Below are 21,160 nucleotides of genomic sequence, written 5' to 3' on the forward strand. Positions count from 1 at the left end.
ACTCACGAAAAGAGGATAAAGAAAAAGAAAAAAAAAGAGAGAGAAGCAAATGGGAACGAGTAATTTCTTTAAGCTTCATATATGCTCAGATATGTTAAGTTATGTGCGCATGCGCAGCTTCATTAGAAACTTTAATTATGGCACCTGGTAATCATTTCACCCAGATCATCTTCAGGAGCACACAGCCCGTTGGTAAGTAACTGGTAACTACTCACGCAGTCTAGTAATAATATTTAAGTCACTTATATGTTTGAGCAATGAACGTTTACCTCACTGTGTCTGTGTTAGTCAGCCAAGAGTAACTTGTAGCTCGCAAGGTGCTGTTGCTCAGCGATCCGGATGCTGTATAGCATTAGGCTATCATTAGCCGTTTGCGTTGTGCTGATTATTCGGAGCACTCTGCTGGTTTCTGGTGGCGGTGGTGATGGCGGTGGTTTGGTTCGGTGATCCATGGTGGAGCGCCGCGTTGTTGTGTTTGTGTGTGTGTGTTAATCCTTTGTACGAGGCACATGGTGGCATGGGTTCTGTGTCCTGTGACAGCGTCCATAGCAACCAGTGACCGCAGAGTCGCTGTGCGGATGCTCCTCTGACGCTAGACATTCTGGGTGATGTAGTTAATGTTGTTTTAAACAAGATTTGCCACATTTTGATGGTGTTGCAGGCTTCTTTGATTTCCCAATCCAGCGACCCACGCGATCACATAAAAGAGGCGGTGTTTGCACAGCACGACCAATTGCAAACATCTCCCAGAGCCGCATATTTTACATAAGAAGAGCAAACTATAATTCTACGTGTAGAAAGTTTGTATGGGTTGGTATGAGTCAATGATCACACCGCATGTAAATGACTGCATTTAATCCAAACATTCAATAACCGAGTGCCGATACAGACCAGAGATGAAGTGAACTAGTCCACCGGGCATTCTGATTGGCTAGGACCACAGAGTACGGTGGCTCATAATAAACAAACTGCATAATCATTTAACCAAATGATCTACATCCCTTCCTTTTAGTCTGTAGAAATTCCTTAAAGTGCAATTCTCGCCAAAATGCAACCTAGGGTGTGCATAAATAGGATGGAAGCGCCACTTTTAAGATTTACCTCTTTTTTTTTTTTTTCAAAAGGCCTTTTGAATGGAAGTACTAGGGGCACTGATAGCATCAAAATCGTTCTATTTAAAACACTAAGAAGGCTCGACACAACATGAAACTTTGCTTGAAGTATCACCAGGGGCTCTACACATAAACTTGAGCATTGAGAACATTGTTTGTCTACACAGAGTTTACTAAAAAGAGAGGTTTTGAACGACTTACTTCAGCTGTTGGTGTTTCCGGTCGCTGCCATCTAACCAGTCAAAAAGTGTCGATCTCCGAATATAACGTAACAGGGAGGAGAGTAAAGATGGAATGCTCCCAAAGCTTAGTTCCAATTATGCACGGATAATTCATTTTTTTTGTCGTTAATGAAAAACAATATTGACCTTGTAGTTGAAAAAAGAGCCTCATATAAGAATGACATTTACTACTATGGAGTCCGTTCATTCGCATTCAGAGATCGACACTTTTTGACTGATGAGATGGTAGCGACCAGAAACAACTGCAACAAGTCTGTCAGATGTTTGCATGCAGGGTGCAAAATGAACTTTTTTGTCCACCAGGCAAATGGCCAGTGAATGTTTACTTTATGTTTATTTTATTAGCCTCTCAATAGATTGGTGAATGAAGCAAATCTACCAGCCACTTACTTATTTTACTGCTAATTATGAACCCTGTTTGCATGTCACCCTGCGCGCAGTGATGATGTTGCAGCAGTTTTATTTAATAAAGGGTGAATAAAGTTAATTAAATCAGTTGAATATTTTTCAACTGATTTAATTTCAATTTATTTTGACTTTTTAACTTTTTATTCTTTTAAAAAGATGAAACTATTATGAATGCACTCTGTACAGAACAAACACTGTTGTGCATTTCCGCGTCAATGGTGAAGGTGTTACCTTTCCCCACTTTTCTCTAAAACTATTGGTCCAAAAGACATCATTTAAAGTGTAGACCAATGAATGGATAATGCCCCGGAGAAAGAGCACACAAACTGGTTTTACTGGCAGAGGAGTGCTGAAGTGTGATAAGTGTACGTTAGAGTGATACATACCATGGTCTATTCTTATATGAATATTTTGACATTTTTACTTTTTATTCTTTAAAAGATGAAACTATTTGCATCAAAGGTGAAGGTGTTACTTTTCCCCACTTTTCTCAAACTATTGGTCCAAAAGACATCATTTAAAGTGTAGACCAATGAATGGATAATGCCCCGCAGAAGGAGCCCACAAACTGGTTTTACCATAGACAGTGAAAGAAATGGACACATCGACGCCTTTTGACTTTGACGGAGACCAGTGAAGTCATAGGCTCGTTCGAGATGAACTGCGCCTCGCCTGTAAAGTAGACGAGAGCAGCCGGGGGCAGTGACAAAAATCCGCTGTCAAGTCGGACAGTTTCCAGCCGTTTCCAGCAGCCTTCATGCTGAACAGGAAGTGACAGAAACACTATGGTCCGATTTAATAAAATGTTATCAGACCCATATATCAGCTTGTACACAAGCCTTTTTATTATGACAGAGTAGCTGTCTTGCTGACTTTAATTAACAACACACTGTAGATGATCCGTAATCTGAACGGATTCAGTTTCTCTGACTTCTAAATGTCACCATCAGCCACACAACATGTGGTTTGTACAGAATAAGCCTTTAAATCAGACAAATAGCAGTTAAAATCCCTCCAATTCAAAATCAATACAAAGTTTATATAAAACGTCATCATGTTGAGTCAATTCTGAACCAATCAGCTGTTAGATCAGCTGAGAGGCAGGCGTTTCACAGCATGCCCTGGGTCCGCCTGGGTCTTGCAGTCGGTGAAAAGCAACTGCGCTGCCTGCGTCTCAAACCTGTGTGTGCATGATGTCAGAGCAAGTCAGGATCAAGTCGGACACAAATCTAACCGGCATGCATTGGGCAGCGATCGCCGGTGATCGATTCTGCGCAGACCTGGCTCATCTCGCACGAGCAAATTTATAAGCATTTTCCGGTGAGGGCTGAGCGTACTGCGCAGCCTCATACTGAGCTTTACGACGTAGATGTGACGTGCGCAACCTGTTGTAAGTCTTCTGGTAGCTGTGCCATCATTCCGAATCTTGCAGAGACGGAGAGCATAGGTATATGTAAGGAGATAACATACTAACTAAAATGCTAGTTAACATTAGTAATTAAACTTAAACAGCTAATGTGAGTCGAAACTGCCTGCGAGCTTCTCCTGACTATACTGTAATTTCTCTACTGTGCGACAGAAAGTCGCGTGGTTATGACACAATCGTTACGGGGCCATAACGTGAGATACAAGGTAATGGAGCCTTTTATACATTTTATTGTGTTTCTTTAGAAATAAACAATGGACAAATAGAGTCTTTAAACGCTTCAGATGTAAAGTTATTCGCTGTCAAAGTGACGCCAAAAGGAATGGGAGTCAATGGAATGCTAACGGCAGGTGATGGCTTGTTAGCCTAAGAATCCCAATATCAGGTTCAATATTTCTAACTAGGGAGAGTTCCCAAGGTAATTGTGGAACTGGAGAAATGCACTCAGAGGTGTGGACGCCTATGTACTGTTAGGAATATTTACCAATACTGTATAGAACAGTAAGAATGGCTGTTCCTGGCATACACATAGTGACACACATATATATATATATATATATATATATATATATATATATATATATATATATATATATATAGATGATAGATAGATAGTGATGCAAGCTTCCACACAGTTAGAGGCCCCAGCAGGCTGTTAGAAGACTGGGTAGAAATGTTTTGAATTCCTCTTGAAGTAAACTGACACCCTCTGCTAGACAAATAATAGAGACAACTAGAGACAGGACATTTCTTTGCAGGGTGTAGTTTCCTACCATTGGACGGATCGTGTGTCAAGAAGACAGGAGGCACTAAGGTCTAAACCATGGTTGCCTCCCCGCCTTAGTATTCCGTATTAACTAATCATGATAGCTTGCACATTTTTCATATATTGACTGTGAATGTTGAAACTGCATTCTTTTTGGGGAGTAACAGCAGCCGGCTGACTGTGGATTTTCAAACCAGAAAGAGTCCTTGTATACAAGTTTTAGTTATTATTCCAGCTTTAATAAAACGACTTAAAGTAGAGAAGTTGATTGTCATCTGTCCTGACTGACCAATATTGCACCCCGTCACCCCCTTGGGTTTTACTGGCAGAGGAGTGCTGAAGCGCGATAAGTGTACGTTATACTGATACATACCTCTCTGATCTGCAGGTGGAATCTGGTGGAATCAATATGAAGGTCACCAATAAAAAGGAAGAGACCACGGTCCTGGTGGAAAGTTTGGCGGCACCCTGTTCTTCAAAACATCAGTCAACAACAGAAAAACAAACAGAATTAAAGCTGCAAGCAGCGATGGACGGGCCCTCACGCCTCTGCATGCGTCAGGGTTACTGGCGGACGCCGCTCCTTGCGACCGTGCATTTGCGCGGCACTCAGACACGGCAAATCGTCACCAATGAAAAGGTAACTCTCTGCTGAGTTCAATGATACCTCACACAAGACTCTACGTCATACAGTTCATTAGCTGTGACAGGGGGCGTGGCAAAAGTATAGGGGTCGGGGCAAACCTTTACCAATAAAAAAGGAAGTCTCTGCTGAGTTCATTGATACCTCACGTAAGACTCTACCTTAAACGGGTCACCAGTTAGGAAAGAGGGCGTGGCCAAAGCATAGGGGGGCGGGCCAAACCATCACCAATGAATAAGGAACTCTCTGCAACTCATTCCTCCACTTCTTCGCTGACAAAATTGCCATAATTTACAAATCTCTATCCCCTGTATCTGACCTCCCAGGATCTACTCCAGCACCTACCATGACCCTTCTTCTCCCCTGATCTCCCGACTCCTCCTCCACACTGCCTCCTCTCCCAGTTTAACCTGGTCACCCCTCCTGAAATCTCTAAACTCATCAGCTCCTCCAAACCCACTACCTGCTCCCTTGACACCCTCCCAACTCCACTCCTGAAGTCCTGCCTCTCCGTCCTATGCCCTTACTTCACTAACCTTTTCAACTCCTCATTGTCCCTTGGAACTGTCCCCTCTGCCTTTAAAACTACCGCTGTCACCCCAATCCTTAAAAAACCTGGTCTGGATCCCTCCTCCCTCAACAACTACCGCCCAATATCCAACCTCCCCTTTCTGTCTAAAACCTTGGAACGCATAGTCACCTCACAACTATAAACCCATCTTCATGCCAATAACCAATTTGAACCTCTCCAATCTGGTTTTCACCCCCTCCACAGCACAGAAACCGCTCTCCTCAAAGTCCTCAATGACCTCCTCACCTCTGCTGACACCGGTTCCCTCAACATCCTTATCCTCCTTGACCTGAGTGCAGCCTTCGATACCGTGAGCCATAACATCCTGCTCACCAGACTAAAAGACCTCGGTATCGAAGGTACTGTACTCAGCTGGCTCCACTCCTACCTTATCAACAGATCCCACTTCATCTCTCTCCATAATCATACCTCTGCCACAGTCACACAAGGTGTTCCTCAAGGCTCCGTACTCGGCCCCCTCCTCTTCATCATCTACATCCTCCCTCTTGGTCAGATACTCCGCCACTTCAACCTGGACTTCCACTGTTACGCCAATGACACCCAGATATACCTCAGCACCAAATCCCCTCACAATCCTCCCCTATCCCACATCAACTCCTGTCTGTCAGCTATTAAAACCTGGATGCAACACAACTTCCTCAAACTCAACAGCGATAAAACAGAATTCCTCCTCATAGGTTCCAAATCCACACTCAGCAAAATCAATAATCCCACTCTCACCATCGACGGCACCATTGTCTCCCCATCTCCCCAGGCCCGTAACCTTGGTGTGATCTTTGACTCCACCCTCTCCCTTGAGCCCTACATCCGTCATGTCATTAAAACCTCCTTTCACCTCCGCAACATCGCCAAAATCAGAACCTCTCTCACACCCCCCGCTGCTGAAAGACTCATTCACGCCTTCATCTCACTTCTACTCGGCATCAGCATTTCTTAGTTATGGTAACAACACGTTATTGGGGCCGTAAAGTGTGTCATGCTCACGAGATTAAGAACTCTGTTTTCTTGATGACCCACTGTAACAATAGAAATTCAATTCACTACAATTCTTAGCAGTTAAATTTAGAAATCCTCAATTCACAATATCAAAGTCTCCTTGGCAGGCATCAAAGTGAGGACTGGGAGGAAGTGAAGGACTTCGGCAAAGAAAGCTGGTGGGAGAAGTGGCATGTGCACAGGCAGAGCTTAGCACGACAAGACCTCGCTATGAGAGGGCTCAGGGGATAGAATGATGCCAGCTTGTTCAGAAGGATGTAAAAGCTAAGGTGGAGGACGTCCACCAGGATTCAACAGCAGGGGGTGTAGACCTGAAGATCTCATGGTCAGAGCTCTGGAAGGCTGAGCCACTCTGGATCAAATTCCTTATTTAGTTGATCTATGATGTCCTCCCCAACCCATCCAACTTATTCTGCTATAGGGCTTGACATCAAGCTTGTGCAGATGGGGGTTGACGCTTACCTGGTATCCTGGATAACAGACTACCTGACGGAGAGACCACAGTTTGTTCGGCTGAAGGACTGTTTCTCAGAGACTGCAATCTGCAGCACGGGAGAGCCACAGGGGACTGTGCTTTCACCGTTCCTGTACACTTCTGACTTCAGCTACAACTCTGAGTCATGCCACATGCAGAAGTTTTTGGATGACACTGCAATTGTGGGGTGTATCAGGGATGGACAGGAGGACGAGTACAGGAACCTGGTGGATGACTTTGTGCAATGGTGCAGGCTCAACCATCTGCAGCTGAACGTAACAAAGACCAAGGAGTTGGTGGTGGATTTCAGGAGATCTAAGCCACATATGCCACCAGTCTCCATTGAAGGGGTCAATGGAGGTGGTCAGCACATATAAGTACCTGGGGGTACACATGGACAACAAACTGGACTGGTCAACCAACACGGCTCCGCTGTATCGGAAAGGGCAGAGTCGGCTTTACTTCCTGAGGAGGCTGAGGTCATTCAATGTCTGCAGTAAGCTCCTCTGGATGTTTTATCAGTCATCCATTGCCAGTGTCCTGTTTTATGCTGTGGTGTGCTGGGGAGGCAGTATTAAGAAGAGAGACGCTGAGCGACTGAACAGGCTGGTAAGAAAAGCTAGCTCATTGAGCTGGAGTCACTCAACAACTGCAGAGAAGCGGACCATGAGTAGGATGCTGGCGATCATGGACAATGACTGCCACCCACTACACAGCATGTTCTTTAAACAGAGGAGCATGTTCAGTGGCAGACTGCATGTCACTGTCATGCTCAACAGACAGGTTGAGGAGGTCCTTTGTTCCAAGGGCCATCCAACTTACCACATACCACACAAAGGAGGAGGGGGAGAAATGGACTTTTCAGCATGAGCCTGTCTCTCTCAGCCCCTACCACCATTGTATCTCTGTCTGCTGTACACCTGTCTTATAGGCTATATTAGCCCTCCCACACAATCTGGACTCTGGTCATAACATCTACATCTTATAACTTATTCCCTGTTATATATTGTTCTTAACGTATATTATTCATTTTCTGTCAAGCAATTCTAATTCTATTAGGTTTACATTCTTGTCTTTTCATAGTCATAGTTAATATTTAACTATCACTGATCAATCCCTACACTGTCTCTTTTGCACTACCACCATTGCACACAGTCTACCTTAGCACCTTAAACTCTTTAAATTTCTGTGAGTGATTTTTATAACTTTAATTTTCTGTATGTGAGATATATATGTGTTTGTTGTGTTATAGTTGTCTAAGCTACTGGATGCCTAAAATTTCCCTCGGGATGAATAAAATATCTATCTATCTATCTAGAAAATCCAACATTTCCACTGTGCCAGACAAAAGGATCCCTGCAACATATCCTAAGCTGTTGCCCAAAGGCACCCCTGCCGGGGTCTCCCAATGGCTTCTTCAGCAACTCCAAATTTTGTTTGGAGGCATCTATTAGGGCAGAGATAGAGGAGCCATGTTGGTTCTGGACCTCAGCAAACCTTGAGAGTTCATAGACACCTTCCTAATAGAGAATAAAAGAATGGTGTTTACAATGTTGACTAAGCCAATCAATATGTATGAGAAGTAAAAACTAACTTGGCATATGCTTGGCTGCTTAGCCTGACAGCACAACAGTACTAATGGACTATGGCAATCTGGTTCTATGTTGTCTGGATTCGTCCTGGCTGGTAGGGTGACTTTATTGCATGCCACTGCACAATAGATCTGTTAGTTGCCTTTTATTCCTACAGCACTTTGTTGGCTTGACTCTCTTGACACAATCAATTTCCAAAGTCCAAGGTTACTGAAAGACAGGTTTTGCACTTAGTGTCTGTTATCATATTACTAAGCTGATATTGTTGTTGCGTAATCATACGTACACAGATCTTGTTTGCCAAGGTAAAGGTAGGCGTGTATTTATCTGGTTATGTAAGTCGTCTGTAATGTTAGTAGTGTGTAGTGCAGTGTAAGGTCTTGAAAAGATCAGACCTTACTCTTGCTGCAGATTTAACTCCTTTTAACAATGTGGCTTTATCATTTTTTGCTGGGTTTTGACCTGAAAGGGCTTTTCCTGTTTATTTTTATTTCTATCCTAATAGCAGACTTCTTTAAATTCAGGAATCCTCCAAATTATCCTCCAGGACCTCTGCCTCTTCCCCTTGTGGGAAATGTCTTTAGCGTAGACAGGAAACATCCACATATTTATTTTACTAAGGTAAGGTATAATAAAATCATATTTTCATATTAGTGTGATTTTTTTTTTTTTTTTAATACATTCAATGTATTGTGTATTGTGTATAACACAATAACAATATGGACAACTTTGCCAATGTACTAAAACAATTTAAGCCATTTCAATTATTTTTAATAATTCACATAGTAAATGTACTTTACATAGTTTACACTGTTGAGGAAATGTGCAGTTGTGTTTAAACTACTTGTTTTTATATAGAAATTCATGGCAGATACTGACATCTGGTGGTTAAATTGTTAATATAAATGTAAATTCTGTTTTTTTAACCTGGTTGCCCATTTGTTCCTCATTGCGCATATGTAGATTTTGTTTTTGAACAATTAAAAAATGTACATGATGCAGACAGTGGTGTGTTGTGATTAATTAGTGTTTGTTTCCAAATGTGTTGTCCACAGCTGGCTGACATCTATGGGAATGTGTTCAGTGTCCGCCTTGGCGGTGAGAAGATGGTGTTTGTGTCTGGGTACAAGATGGTGAAGGAAGCCATAGTGACAAAAGCTGAGAATTTTGTGGATCGACCATACAGTGCAGTGGTTGACAGGTTATACTCAGGAGACTCAGGTGTACAAATCTCTCCCTTTCTCTTGTCTCATGCTATGCAGAAATTAGTTCCCCTCAGTCATTAACTCTATTTCTGTTATGGTTTTGGTATTTTGTCTTGTCTTATTGTAGTCTGTTTTCCTGTCATTTTGGTAGCCTGGTTTTCTGTCATGTCTTGTTTCCTTCTGTTTGTGTGATTTTCGGTCCTGTCTCGTTTCATGTTCTGTTTCCTGTTTTATTTTGATAGTCTGTTCTCTGTCTTGTCTAGTTTTACTCCCTGTGTTTTCCTGCTCTTGTGATTGCCTGATGTTTTCCACCTGTTTCCCAGCCCTTGTGTCACCTGCCTCTTGTTACCTTGTTACCCTCTGTATTAAGTCTTTGTGTTCCCCTTATCCTGTGTCAGATCATTGTGTGTGTCTTGTAGCCACTTTTGGCTCCAGTTTGTTTGTTTTCCCGGTTCATGTTAGTTTCTGTTTTTTCTTGGACTTTATTTTTGGTTTCCCATTTTTTGCCTACTTGTTTTTCAGGACTCTTTTGGGGGTTTTTTTTTGTAGTTTTTCTTAGTTTATTAAAACATCAAAATTATCCTCAGTTTTCGCCTCTGCATTTTGGGTCTGCATTTTCTCCAGTCATCCCTAACAATTTCTTCTGCATGCTTGTGTCTAGGTGGTCTGTTCTCCAGCAATGGTGAAACATGGAAGAGACAGCGACGCTTTGCTTTGTCTACCTTACGTAACTTTGGCCTGGGCAAAGGTACCATGGAGCGGAGTATCTGTGAGGAGATCCGACATCTGCAGGAGGAGATAGAGAAGGAGAAAGGTTTGCGAAATAAGCTCACAATGAGCATCTCTTCAGCAGTAAAGCATTGTCTGAACAGTGGCGTCCTCTCCTCCAGGTGAACCTTTCAATCCAGCAGGCTTCTTCAACAATGCTGTGTCCAACATCATTTGCCAGCTGGTGTTCGGGAAACGGTTTGACTACAGTGACCACAACTTCCAGACCATGCTGAAGTATATGTCTGAAGCTGTTAGGCTGGAGGGCTCTGTATGGGGTACGGTAAGTCCGTAATATCCATTTAGTTCAATCATGTTCAGAGACGCAGCATTCTGGTGGGATTGTTGGCGAGGCCCATGTCTGTGGTCAAAGTTCATCACAAAATCTAAAGGGTGCCTAAATGTGACATACTGTTTTCTTCTGAGCAGCTGTATGAGTCATTCCCTGGAGTGATGAAGCACTTGCCAGGTCCTCAGAACAAAATATTCAGCAACTACTACGCCATCCTAGACTTCATCAGTCAGGAGATAAAGAGTCATAAGAAGGACCTGGACTACAGCAATCCCAGGGACTACATTGATGCTTTCATCATTGAAATGGAGAATGTATGTTAATAGTTGGACTGCACAACACTGTGTAACCCTTCCTGTCAATCTACCAGCCATTCAATACTGTATCTTCTATGCATTTCTGAATAGCACAAAGAGACTGGTCTGGGCTTCACTGAGACCAATTTGGCCATGTGCACTCTGGATCTATTCGTGGCTGGATCAGAGACAACCTTCACTACTTTGCTGTGGGCTTTGGTTTTCCTCATCAAAAACCCTGATGTTAAGAGTAGGTGACATGTTCGGCCAGAGAGTGCATTTTAAGTCCTGCCACCACTAGAGGGGAAAACAACTCTTTGCTCTCTAATGACTTTGTATCACGTGAAGGTCCAGCTAGCAAACAGGAAGAATGCCTAAAAGCTGTGTGTGTGGTGGGATGCACTACCAACATGGTAAAGACCCCATAATTAGATTGTTACAAGCTGCTGGACCGGGGGAAAAAAAAAAACTGAGCCTTTGAAAACAAGATTGGATACAGACATGACGAATCAGCGGAAATGGGAAGAATACTGGAATTGTGCCTTAAATCCACCAGCCATTTTCATATTATACCAACATTTGCAGCATCCTGAACCATATTGGTAAGGTTACTAGGAAATCTCAGCCCAGAGTAGTTTTAATCTCCCCAAAACAAGTTTTATTTTTTTTCAAAAGCTCCCGCGAAATCAGGCATTTTGGGCCACAACAATCTCAAAAAGGCCGAAATCCTGGAGGGACTGGTCAGTATGCTTACATTTCACAATGACAATGTCAACATGCTCATCTTAGTTTAGCATGTAAGCATTTCGCACTCAATTATATGAAGGAACAGATGTGTACAAGGACAGCTGTGGCAACCACGGATGTGTAGTAGCTCTGTTTATACTATGCGCTTGGAGGACTTGTTCCACACATGGGCAGTACATCGCTACACTTCCACTTGTAGCAGAGAGGCTGCGCTAATGTGTCTAGCCACTTTATTTCCTTCGAGTTCAACTTCAGCAGAAATTAACACGCCAGTGAACAAACGGTGAACACAAATTTTGGCTCAAGATGTCATTCACATGATTATTATTATTTTTTTATTTTTTTTCTTAGCCTGTTAAATCCTTCCTTTTTAAATTTCTTGTTTTTCTAGACGAAGTCCAGGCCGAGATAGACGGAGTGATCGGACAGACCCGACTGCCCAGAATGGCCGACAGACCTAACCTGCCCTACACCGACGCTGTCATCCACGAGATCCAGAGGATGGGAAACATTGTTCCTCTCAATGGACTTAGAATGGCTGCCAAGGACACAACACTGGGTGGTTACGTCATACCCAAGGTGCATTTAGTACACAGTCATTTTAAGTCTTAAGAGGACTTATTATCTAGAGTGTGTATAGAGTCTTATCTCTGTAATGAATGTTGTTGCAGAATTACTTGGTGTTAACCTATGGCTCTTTTGTTTTCTTTTTTGTTTTTAGGGTACGTCCTTGTTGCCCAACTTGACCTCTGTGCTGTTTGACAAGACTGAATGGGAGACGCCAGACACCTTCAACCCTGGACACTTCCTGGATGCTGAGGGAAAGTTTGTGAAAAGAGATGCTTTCCTGCCTTTCTCTGCAGGTAAACCACATTCACCCACATCTTACACATAACCTGAATGTTTAACACTCAGCTGTTACACCAAATGTGTGTTTGTGGACTCTTTAGGGAAACGCGTGTGTCTCGGAGAAGGCCTCGCCAAAATGGAGCTGTTCCTGTTTTTGGTCGGTTTACTACAGAAGTTTTCTTTCTCCGTTTCTGATGGAGTAGAGTTAAGTACAGAAGGAGTTACTGGATTTACACGTGTACCGCACTCCTTCAATGTTTACGCCAAGGCTCGCTGAATTATACCATATCTCACTGAATCATTTTTCATCTACACAACGTGTAACAAACATAGAATGTAAAAATAATGGATGGAGCTTCCAAGTCTGAAAAGTGAAGCTAATGCAGAATTGCCTTAAACCTGCATTCTATTTAAGTTCCAGCGGGGGGCACTGGTTGCAAAAAGAAGCCGGCTTGTATAGAGAAGTCTTTTACAATAAAGCATGTTTTTGTAAATTATAGTCTTTTTTTTTTTTTTTTAAAAGACGATAAAGCAGGTCATGCATAGGGTATGGCTAAACGCCACCTGTCAATCATAAGAGGCTTAGCAAGGTGTAGCCAAAAAAAAAGCCAAACTTGTTTTTGGGGTGCTGTTCTCTCTCTGTGTTGCTTCTTGGAACATTTTGGTCGCCTAAAAATGTCTTCAGTGTTTGCACCTTGCCAACTGAGCCTAACTAGCTAGAGCTAGCATTAGCTTGTAACTTTTTTTTTTAAGAATTTTTTTTTTTGGGGTTTTTACACCTTTTTTTTAATTTGACAGGACAGCTAGGTGAGAGAGGAAGACATGCAGGAAATCGTCACAGGTCATATTCGAACCCTGGACCTCTGCGTCGAGGTATAATGTGTTATATGTGCGCCTGCTCTACCCACTGATCCAACCCAACCACATTAGCTTCTAACTTAAAGGAATGTTTGCCAATTTTTTGTTTAACTAGCTATACATGCAGATGAACGGCGCCAGTACCTAGAGGTCCGCATTTACCCGCCCGTAAAACTCCACCGAAACGTTTCAGAAGGGTTGCAAATCTGCAATTTTCTCTCCTTTAGTGTTTAGCTTATTGCAGCAACATTGCAACCATAGGCGACGGTACCCGACGGGCCGGGCCAGGTTCAGACAGATATTTAGAAATGATGTTCGGGTCGGCTCGGTCACATCAGGGCAATAAGGCATTGAACATTTTAAATTTAAAACGGCTTATTTTGTAGCTAGCCAATGAGCCTGTTTCACTTGATGCAAAGGTTCATTTTTGTGATTAAAAATATGACCCTAACATCCGTCTTCCTTGCCCCGTGTGCGCTGATGCGCTCATCTGTTGACATTTCCGAATGCCTTCCTACAGTTGCCTAATAAAATCGGAGATGAGATTTTAACTGTCTGGATCGGTCGGGCTCGGACATAAATATCTTGATGCCTGTCGGGTTCGGTTACTGCTCTGTCGGGCATGGCTCGGACAGAAAAATGCAGCCCGATCCGCACTCTAATCTGTGGACATGATACACTGTATGTATACACACAAAACGGCACAATGCGTTATCAACTGGTATTGCTAACAATGGCTAACCGGGCTAGAGCAAATGAAAATCCGTCTCGTAAATGGAACGCATTCAACTCGGGTGTGAGGTCATTCCCAGCTCCGGCTTCTGACTTCAGAGGTAAATGAACGCACTATTAGCCGGGTCATCCTTAAAAGCTCCACCCTCTTCCTCTTATCCAACATTTGTCATGTCCGGTTTCGAAAAGACAAGATGGCTACGGCCAAATTGCCAAACGTCACTGCTGCTACATCATTTTTACAGTCTATTGTAACAGAACACTTTAGGAGAGAACGCTGTAATTATTTTTCATTAACCTTTCTCATGTAGGCCTACGGTTTATTCTCTCTGCCAGTAATAGAATTTTGTGTACTAAAAGTTGTGGTGTGTGTGTGTGTGTACGTTTGTTTGTACGGTTTATAGTGTGAAGGTGCGCGTGGTAAGGCTTGTCTGAATATCTCTTATAGTCAATAATTTTAGACCGGTACACGTCTTTGTCTATGGGTGTATATTGTTTTCATGGTATTGGTTGTATCCTTAAATGTGTTATTTTGTTGTATTAAGGGGGAGTTGGAGCAGAGTGTTAAGACCTATGCCACTGTTTTTAACGTTAACCTGTATCGCCATCAAAGACAAACTAAAGTTGTGAATTGAATAAAACTCTTGCCTGCTGATAAATTAGTTTTGGGCATTCATCTTTAACCTGCACACGCATTACATTATATTTAAAACATTTACATTTATCTTTTAATGACACTAAAATGTCCTTTTGTCCTTGATTTCATAAACAACCTTTCTTTAAAATTACAATCAAGCTGTGTTTTAAGAGTCCTTTATACCGTAATCATGATCAGTTGTAACTAGGGCTGTCAAACGATTACATTTTAATCGTTGAATTTCTATGGTTAATCGCATGTTTTATCACATGATTAAAATTCTATTTTGCATTTCAGAACTGTTTTTGTACATTAACAATGGAAAGCAATTCTTACCAGTATATCTTGATTGGGAATCAAATGAATGTAAAGAAAATGACTTTATGAACTTGATTTTAAGATTTGTATTTATTATATATTTAATCTAGTCACACATTTGAATCTAGGGTCAATATTGGGGTTGGGTATTGTTTGGGAAAAGTGGTACTTTTAAAACAGTACCGGTGCCTGAACCGAGAAGGGTACTAAATGGCGACATTAAAGAATGGCTTGTTTATTGCTAAGGCCATATCGTCAAATTAAATGTTTAATAATGTAATCACTATAACAACTTATTTCACTAGTAAATGGCTGTTGAATGACAAACAACCACCAGATGGGGAAAAGGTCATTTAACAACATTGAATGCACCACGAGGCTGTAAATTACCAGTTTCGATGAACGCACAGTCTGTTTTTCCGACAACAGCAGCTGCAGATTGTTACATCCCGGTGTTGAATCCTCTACTGTAAAACACAGTCAAACTTTACACCGTTTAGCGTTAGCTGTCAGCATTTTAACTGTGTTTAATCCAGCTACTAGCTAGCGGTAGGCTAACGTTAGCTGCTGTTGAGTATAGTGTTAACTAGCTAGCGGTAGGCTAACGTTAGCTGCTGTTGAGTACAGTGTTAACTAGCGTCACGTGCAGCAGGGTTTGTGTTTCCTGTAACGTCTGTTTCAGAGCAGCAGAGAGAAGTGCAGACATATCAGTGGCACCAGAATGAGGCACCGAAATCCGCGTTGCTATTCCTGCAGCAGCAGGATGTGTTACGAGGAAGTACGGCAAAATAGTATCCTGTTCCACGTGTGTCCACGACGCAAAGCCGAGTGAAGTGAAAATAAATTAATAAATGGCGGCATGCGGTTAATACTATTAAACATAATTAACGCATTATGCTCGACCCTTAATCGCATCGCGATTAACGCGTTAATGCTGACAGCCCTAGTTGTAACGTATAAGACATTAGTTAATAATTAACTGAAATCATTAATAAAACTTGAATACAGTTGACTATTAAATGGTTGTTTAAGTGATGGTTTAAGTCTTTGGTCAAAACACAAAAAAATACACCCATTACTGGTGATTTATTTACAAACAATTGTAAGTGACTAACACATTTTCAAATTATTTGTTGGACTGATCCATATTTGCAATCAGACGATACATGGCCCATGGGCTTAGAATTAATAATCCCCTCCACTTCTGAGGACTGTAAGAAGAACTTCCTCTGACACAACCAGAGAGGATTGACAAAATGTATAAAGATTTCATAAAAAGTGTTCCTTCAAATAAAATTCAAGCTGTATTGGTTGTTTTTTAATGTCTAAGCCATTCGTTAGTAATGCACTGAAATCATTGATAAACCATTTCAACACATTTGTTAATGATTATTAAACAATTTGAGTTAATTAGTCACAAACCTAGTACCTTCATTAGTAAAAACACAACATTACATACATTCATAGCTGGTGAGGTATTTGCATGCCATTGGAAATTTAAGTGGTTAGAGAAGAGATAATTAGGACGGCAGTCCCTCCTAGCAGGAAACGCACTTTTTTTTTTTTTTTAAAGAGGGAAAATATATACCAATCTCTTATGAACCATTTCTCAACTCTGTTAGCACTCAATAAAATGAACCAGAGATGGTCTTTTTTTACTTTTTTTTACACATCCTTCTTTGTCAAAAACTAACGCCTAACCTAACCCATTACACCACAGTTTCTGATGTTGCTTTGTTATGCCCTCTCGCTGTCACACACATGTCTTTATTTGCATGAGCTGTGAGTCAGCAGAGTACCAGCCCATCTCTAACTAGAAGTTGATGATGAAGCAAGTAATCCTCTTCAGTCCTTTGCTCCTCTCCTCTGCCTCACAATGTGGCTGTGCAATTTGTTTCTGTGGCTTGATCTGAGGGGAATGCTGCTTTTTATTTTTGCTGTTCTCCTCGTAGTGTATTTTCTGAACAAAAAGGATCCACCCAACTTCCCACCAGGACCACTATCTCTTCCTCTTTTAGGAAACATATTCAACATTGAATCTAAACAGCCTCACATTTACTTAACCAAGGTAAGCTGGTATTTTCATATTATGCAGTAGAGTTTTTGCGAAAACTTGAGCGGAGGTGGAAGGAAGATTCCCATTTACTCTATACTGTACTTCCCTAATTTTGCATGCAGTAGAGATCCTCAAACAAGAGAACATTTTAACAAAAGCATAGGAGACTCTGCTCAAATGGAATATTAAAAGGTGTATTATAGAAAACAATGCTAGAAACCTGTTGATGGTAAGTCACAGTGTCACAGAAATGACTGTCTTGTAATATGCATCTAATCAGAGTCACATGCCAGACAACAGGCCCTCTCTGCTCCTGCATCCACAGCTAGCTGATGTTTATGGGAATGTGTTCTGCATTCGTCTGGGAAGACAAAAAACAGTGTTTGTGTCTGGGTGGAGGATGGTGAAGGAAGCAATTGTCACACAGGCTGATAACTTTGTGGACCGGCCTTACAGCCCAATGGTGACCAGAATTTATTCAGGGAACTCAGGTGAATCCCAGTACATCAGTTTTAAAGTACTAAACCTGCCTTCTAAATCCTGCCTGAGTAACCTTGTATGGTCTCTCTCAGCGGGTCTTTTCTTCAGTAATGGGAACGTGTGGAGGAAACAGCGGCGTTTTGCCATGGCCACGTTACGTACCTTTGGTTTGGCCAAGAGCTCCATGGAGCAGAGCATCTGTGAGGAGAGTCATCATCTGCAGGAGGCGATGGTGAAGGAAAAAGGTTGGCAAAAAGAACAGAACAGAAGAGAGCAAAAAATGATGGAATTTAAATACAAAATATAGTCAGACTGAGGACATTTCGGCTTTTCAGGTGAGCCATTTGACCCTGTGCCCCTCTTAAATGATGCTGTGGCCAACATCATCTGCCAGATAGTGTTCGGGAGACGGTTTGACTACAGCGACCACAACTTCCAGACCATGCTAAAGAATCTGACTGAGATGGCTTATCTGGAGGGATCCATATGGGCTCTAGTAAGTTGCAAAGAAGCATCCTTCCTCCCTTTTATGAGGCTCTAGGGACACATCAGCTATCCTTCTAAGGCATCAAGACACAACTAACAACCCCACATGGCTACATCCGTTCATAACATGAATCAGAACCAGTGTGTTAGCTTAGTATAATGTTTATCAAGAAAGCCAATAGGAAAGTGTAATCAAGTTACCAAAAAAATGTTTTAGACAGGGAAAAATGCAATTTGTCATTCTGTGTTTAATGAAAGCTCTCTATCAGAAAATACTGTAATCTGAAGTGAGATATTTATCTGCCAATGGATATAAACAACACCACTGAACATCTCCCGTTTCTCTCCAAACAGCTATACGATGCGTTCCCAGCACTGATGAAACGCCTGCCGGGTCCTCACAATGGCATCTTCAACAGCTCCAAATGTTTGGAGGCATCAATCAGGGCAGAGATAGAGAGACACAAGTTGGATCTGGACCCCAGCAACCCCGGAGATTATATTGACACTTTCCTGATAGAGGAGAAAGTATGGTGTTTACAATGTTCAGTAAGCCAATTAATATGTATGAGAACCAAAAACTGACTGTATGTTTGTCTGTCCTTCCGCTTGCCTGGCTGACAGCGCAACAGAAACAGTGAACTTGGTTTTGACGATGGCAACCTGGTTCTGTGTTGTCTGGATCTGTTCTTGGCTGGTAGTGAAACCACTTCAAAGACCCTGCAGTGGGGGCTCATCTACCTCATCAAGAACCCTCATATCCAGGGTGGGTGTTCAGATAAGGGAGTCTCATCAGCAGCAGCACAAGAAGTAGATTAAAAGACACCAGGGATACAAAATGTTGACGACCAAAGAAGTCATTTTAATTGATCAAATCATAACTTTTATTTCACTTCCTAGACAAAGTCCAGGCCGAGATAGACGGAGTGATCGGACAGACCCGACTGCCCAGAATGGCCGACAGACCTAACCTGCCCTACACCGACGCTGTCATCCACGAGATCCAGAGGATGGGAAACATTGTTCCTCTCAATGGACTTAGAATGGCCGCCAAGGACACAACACTGGGTGGTTACGTCATACCCAAGGTGCATCTACTTATATATAGCAGTAACTGCTCAGTGTATGTTAAAAATGACAAATAAATAAAAATCCACTGAAATAGATGAGAGAACATGATATGAAATCTGACATGACGAATACTGATAAGCTAAAAACAGAACTGTGCCCGTGGCATCGTGATTAAGCCACGTCTTTACAGTGTCAATACCCACTTAGTCTCGCTTTGCCAGACCTTCCTCCACAACGCTGCAAAGGAGGGTCTGGCTAGTCCACACAGTGTTCCAGGTTGGGAGAAAAATGTACTCTGGTTTATTGGCATTTCTTTAAACCAATCAGTCTTTGGTGCCGCTAAGCGCTGCATTGAGCCCCGGTGCGGCTTCAAAAATATCCTCAGGAAGGAACTTGTTTTGGTGAAAGTGTGTACTTTCAAAAGTTGTTTAAGTCGTGCAACAGAAAACTCAGATTGGACAGATAGTCTAGCTAGCTGTCTGGATTTACCCTGCAGAGATCTGAGGAGCAGTTAACCATAGTCCTCAGAAATCCACTGGCGTTTAGAATTCCAACACATAGGAAGCATTAGGTAACGGAAATCCGGTCGAAAGTAAATACATACGGCAGGATTTCCGGCGGCAACGGGGCAATCCTGGAAGTGGAAGGTCGAGGATATAGACTAATACCCACTAAGACATTACCCTTCACACATCCTATCAGCTGTCAACAAGATGTGGCTGTACTAGAGGTGTACCTCTTATCCTTTTGTATGAACAATATTTAATTGATTGCTGTCTGTGTGTGTGTGTGTGTGTGTGTGTGTGTGTGTGCAGGGAACCTCAGTGATGCCCAACCTGACCTCTGTGCTGTTTGACAAGACTGAATGGGAAACTCCAGACACCTTCAACCCTGGACACTTCCTGGATGCTGAAGGGAAGTTTGTGAGGAGGGATGCATTTGTACCTTTCTCTGCAGGTAACGTTCACATTTAATTGATAATTATGGGTTTGATCAACTAAACTGAAAGAATCAACTTTTTGAAAATTTGCACCACAAGAGATTAAATCATTTAGGATGAATACAATACTGCAGTAGCTAAATGAGAGTATACAAGGAAGTATTTTCCACGGACCTGCCTTCACTCTGTTGCATTTATGCTTATTTTTCCAGGAAAGCGTGCATGTCTGGGCGAAGGCCTGGCAAGAATGGAGCTGTTCTTGTTTGTTGTCAGTTTGTGTCAGAAATTTCATTTTTCCACTCTGGAAGGACTTGAGCTGAGTACAGAGGGAGTCATTGGAGCCACACGCACACCATACCCCTTTAAGATCTATGCCTACGCCCGCTAAACCCTGCAACCTGTCCTCTACTATAGACTGCATGCTACAGTAAAGCCAAAAAATATTATACATCTTTTATACATAGACCAGTCGGCCGCCTGCCAATCGGAAGGTTGGTGGTTTGATCCCTGGCCCTGCAGTCCCATGTCGAAGTGTCCTTGGGCAAGACACTGAACCCGGAGTTGCCCCCGATGCTGCGCCATTGGAGTGTAAATGTGCGTGAGTGTTTATCTGATGAGCAGGTGGCACCTTGGCCACAGTGTGTGAATGGTTCCTATACTATGTAAAAGCGCTTTGAGTAGTCGTTAAGACTAGAAAAGCGCTAAATAAAAACAGTCCATTTACATTTAGAACGTGTCAAATACTGGAGCTGATGTTGGCACAAGGAAATGTTTCATGTTACAAACTATAACATGCTTGGTTTTGCCTTATGATCCCTGCCACATAATCACATTTTACATGGTGAATTATAATTTTTCCTACACCAACACTGTTATGTAACCAGCAAGCAGCAGGAAATATCTTATAAACAAATGTTTCCTGACACAATATATGATTTCAGATGGACTACTATATAAAAATAAATGTTACCGAAAGGCCAGATGTTGTTCTCTTTCGGTCTCTTGTAGGTTGCCTACAGTTTGTATGATTTGAGCAATCCTGAAAGGGTTAATTGGGAAATTGCTGCTTTATTGTCACATCATTTGAAGGCGCAGATGACATGGAATTGCCTGTAAAGTTAGTTATTAATGATTACTTTTTCAAGACTGCAGACCTCCATGTTTCTCATCCTT

The 21,160-nt window shown here is 42.2% G+C and overlaps 2 protein-coding genes across 2 annotated transcripts; both read left to right on the forward strand.

Moving 5' to 3' along the window:
- Positions 1-8,681: 8,681 nt before the first annotated feature.
- On the forward strand, positions 8,682-14,658 carry LOC144523650 (cytochrome P450 2J6-like). The gene is made up of 9 exons (XM_078259368.1): positions 8,682-8,873; positions 9,308-9,473; positions 10,119-10,271; positions 10,348-10,508; positions 10,655-10,831; positions 10,925-11,063; positions 11,952-12,139; positions 12,282-12,423; positions 12,511-14,658. Exons 1-9 carry the CDS (start codon positions 8,682-8,684, stop codon positions 12,684-12,686), a joined length of 1,494 nt encoding a protein of 497 aa, XP_078115494.1. The 3' UTR covers positions 12,687-14,658.
- A 2,172-nt stretch (positions 14,659-16,830) lies between these two features.
- Positions 16,831-20,912, forward strand: LOC144523651 (cytochrome P450 2J6-like). Its single transcript, XM_078259369.1, has 9 exons — positions 16,831-17,022; positions 17,336-17,501; positions 17,583-17,735; positions 17,826-17,986; positions 18,331-18,504; positions 18,601-18,742; positions 18,877-19,064; positions 19,863-20,004; positions 20,200-20,912. The coding sequence occupies exons 1-9, from the start codon at positions 16,831-16,833 to the stop codon at positions 20,373-20,375; spliced, it is 1,494 nt and encodes a 497-aa protein (XP_078115495.1). The 3' UTR covers positions 20,376-20,912.
- Positions 20,913-21,160: the final 248 nt, after the last annotated feature.

This window comes from Sander vitreus, chromosome 9 (assembly GCF_031162955.1).
Source record: "Sander vitreus isolate 19-12246 chromosome 9, sanVit1, whole genome shotgun sequence".
Taxonomy (NCBI): Eukaryota; Metazoa; Chordata; class Actinopteri; order Perciformes; family Percidae; genus Sander; species Sander vitreus.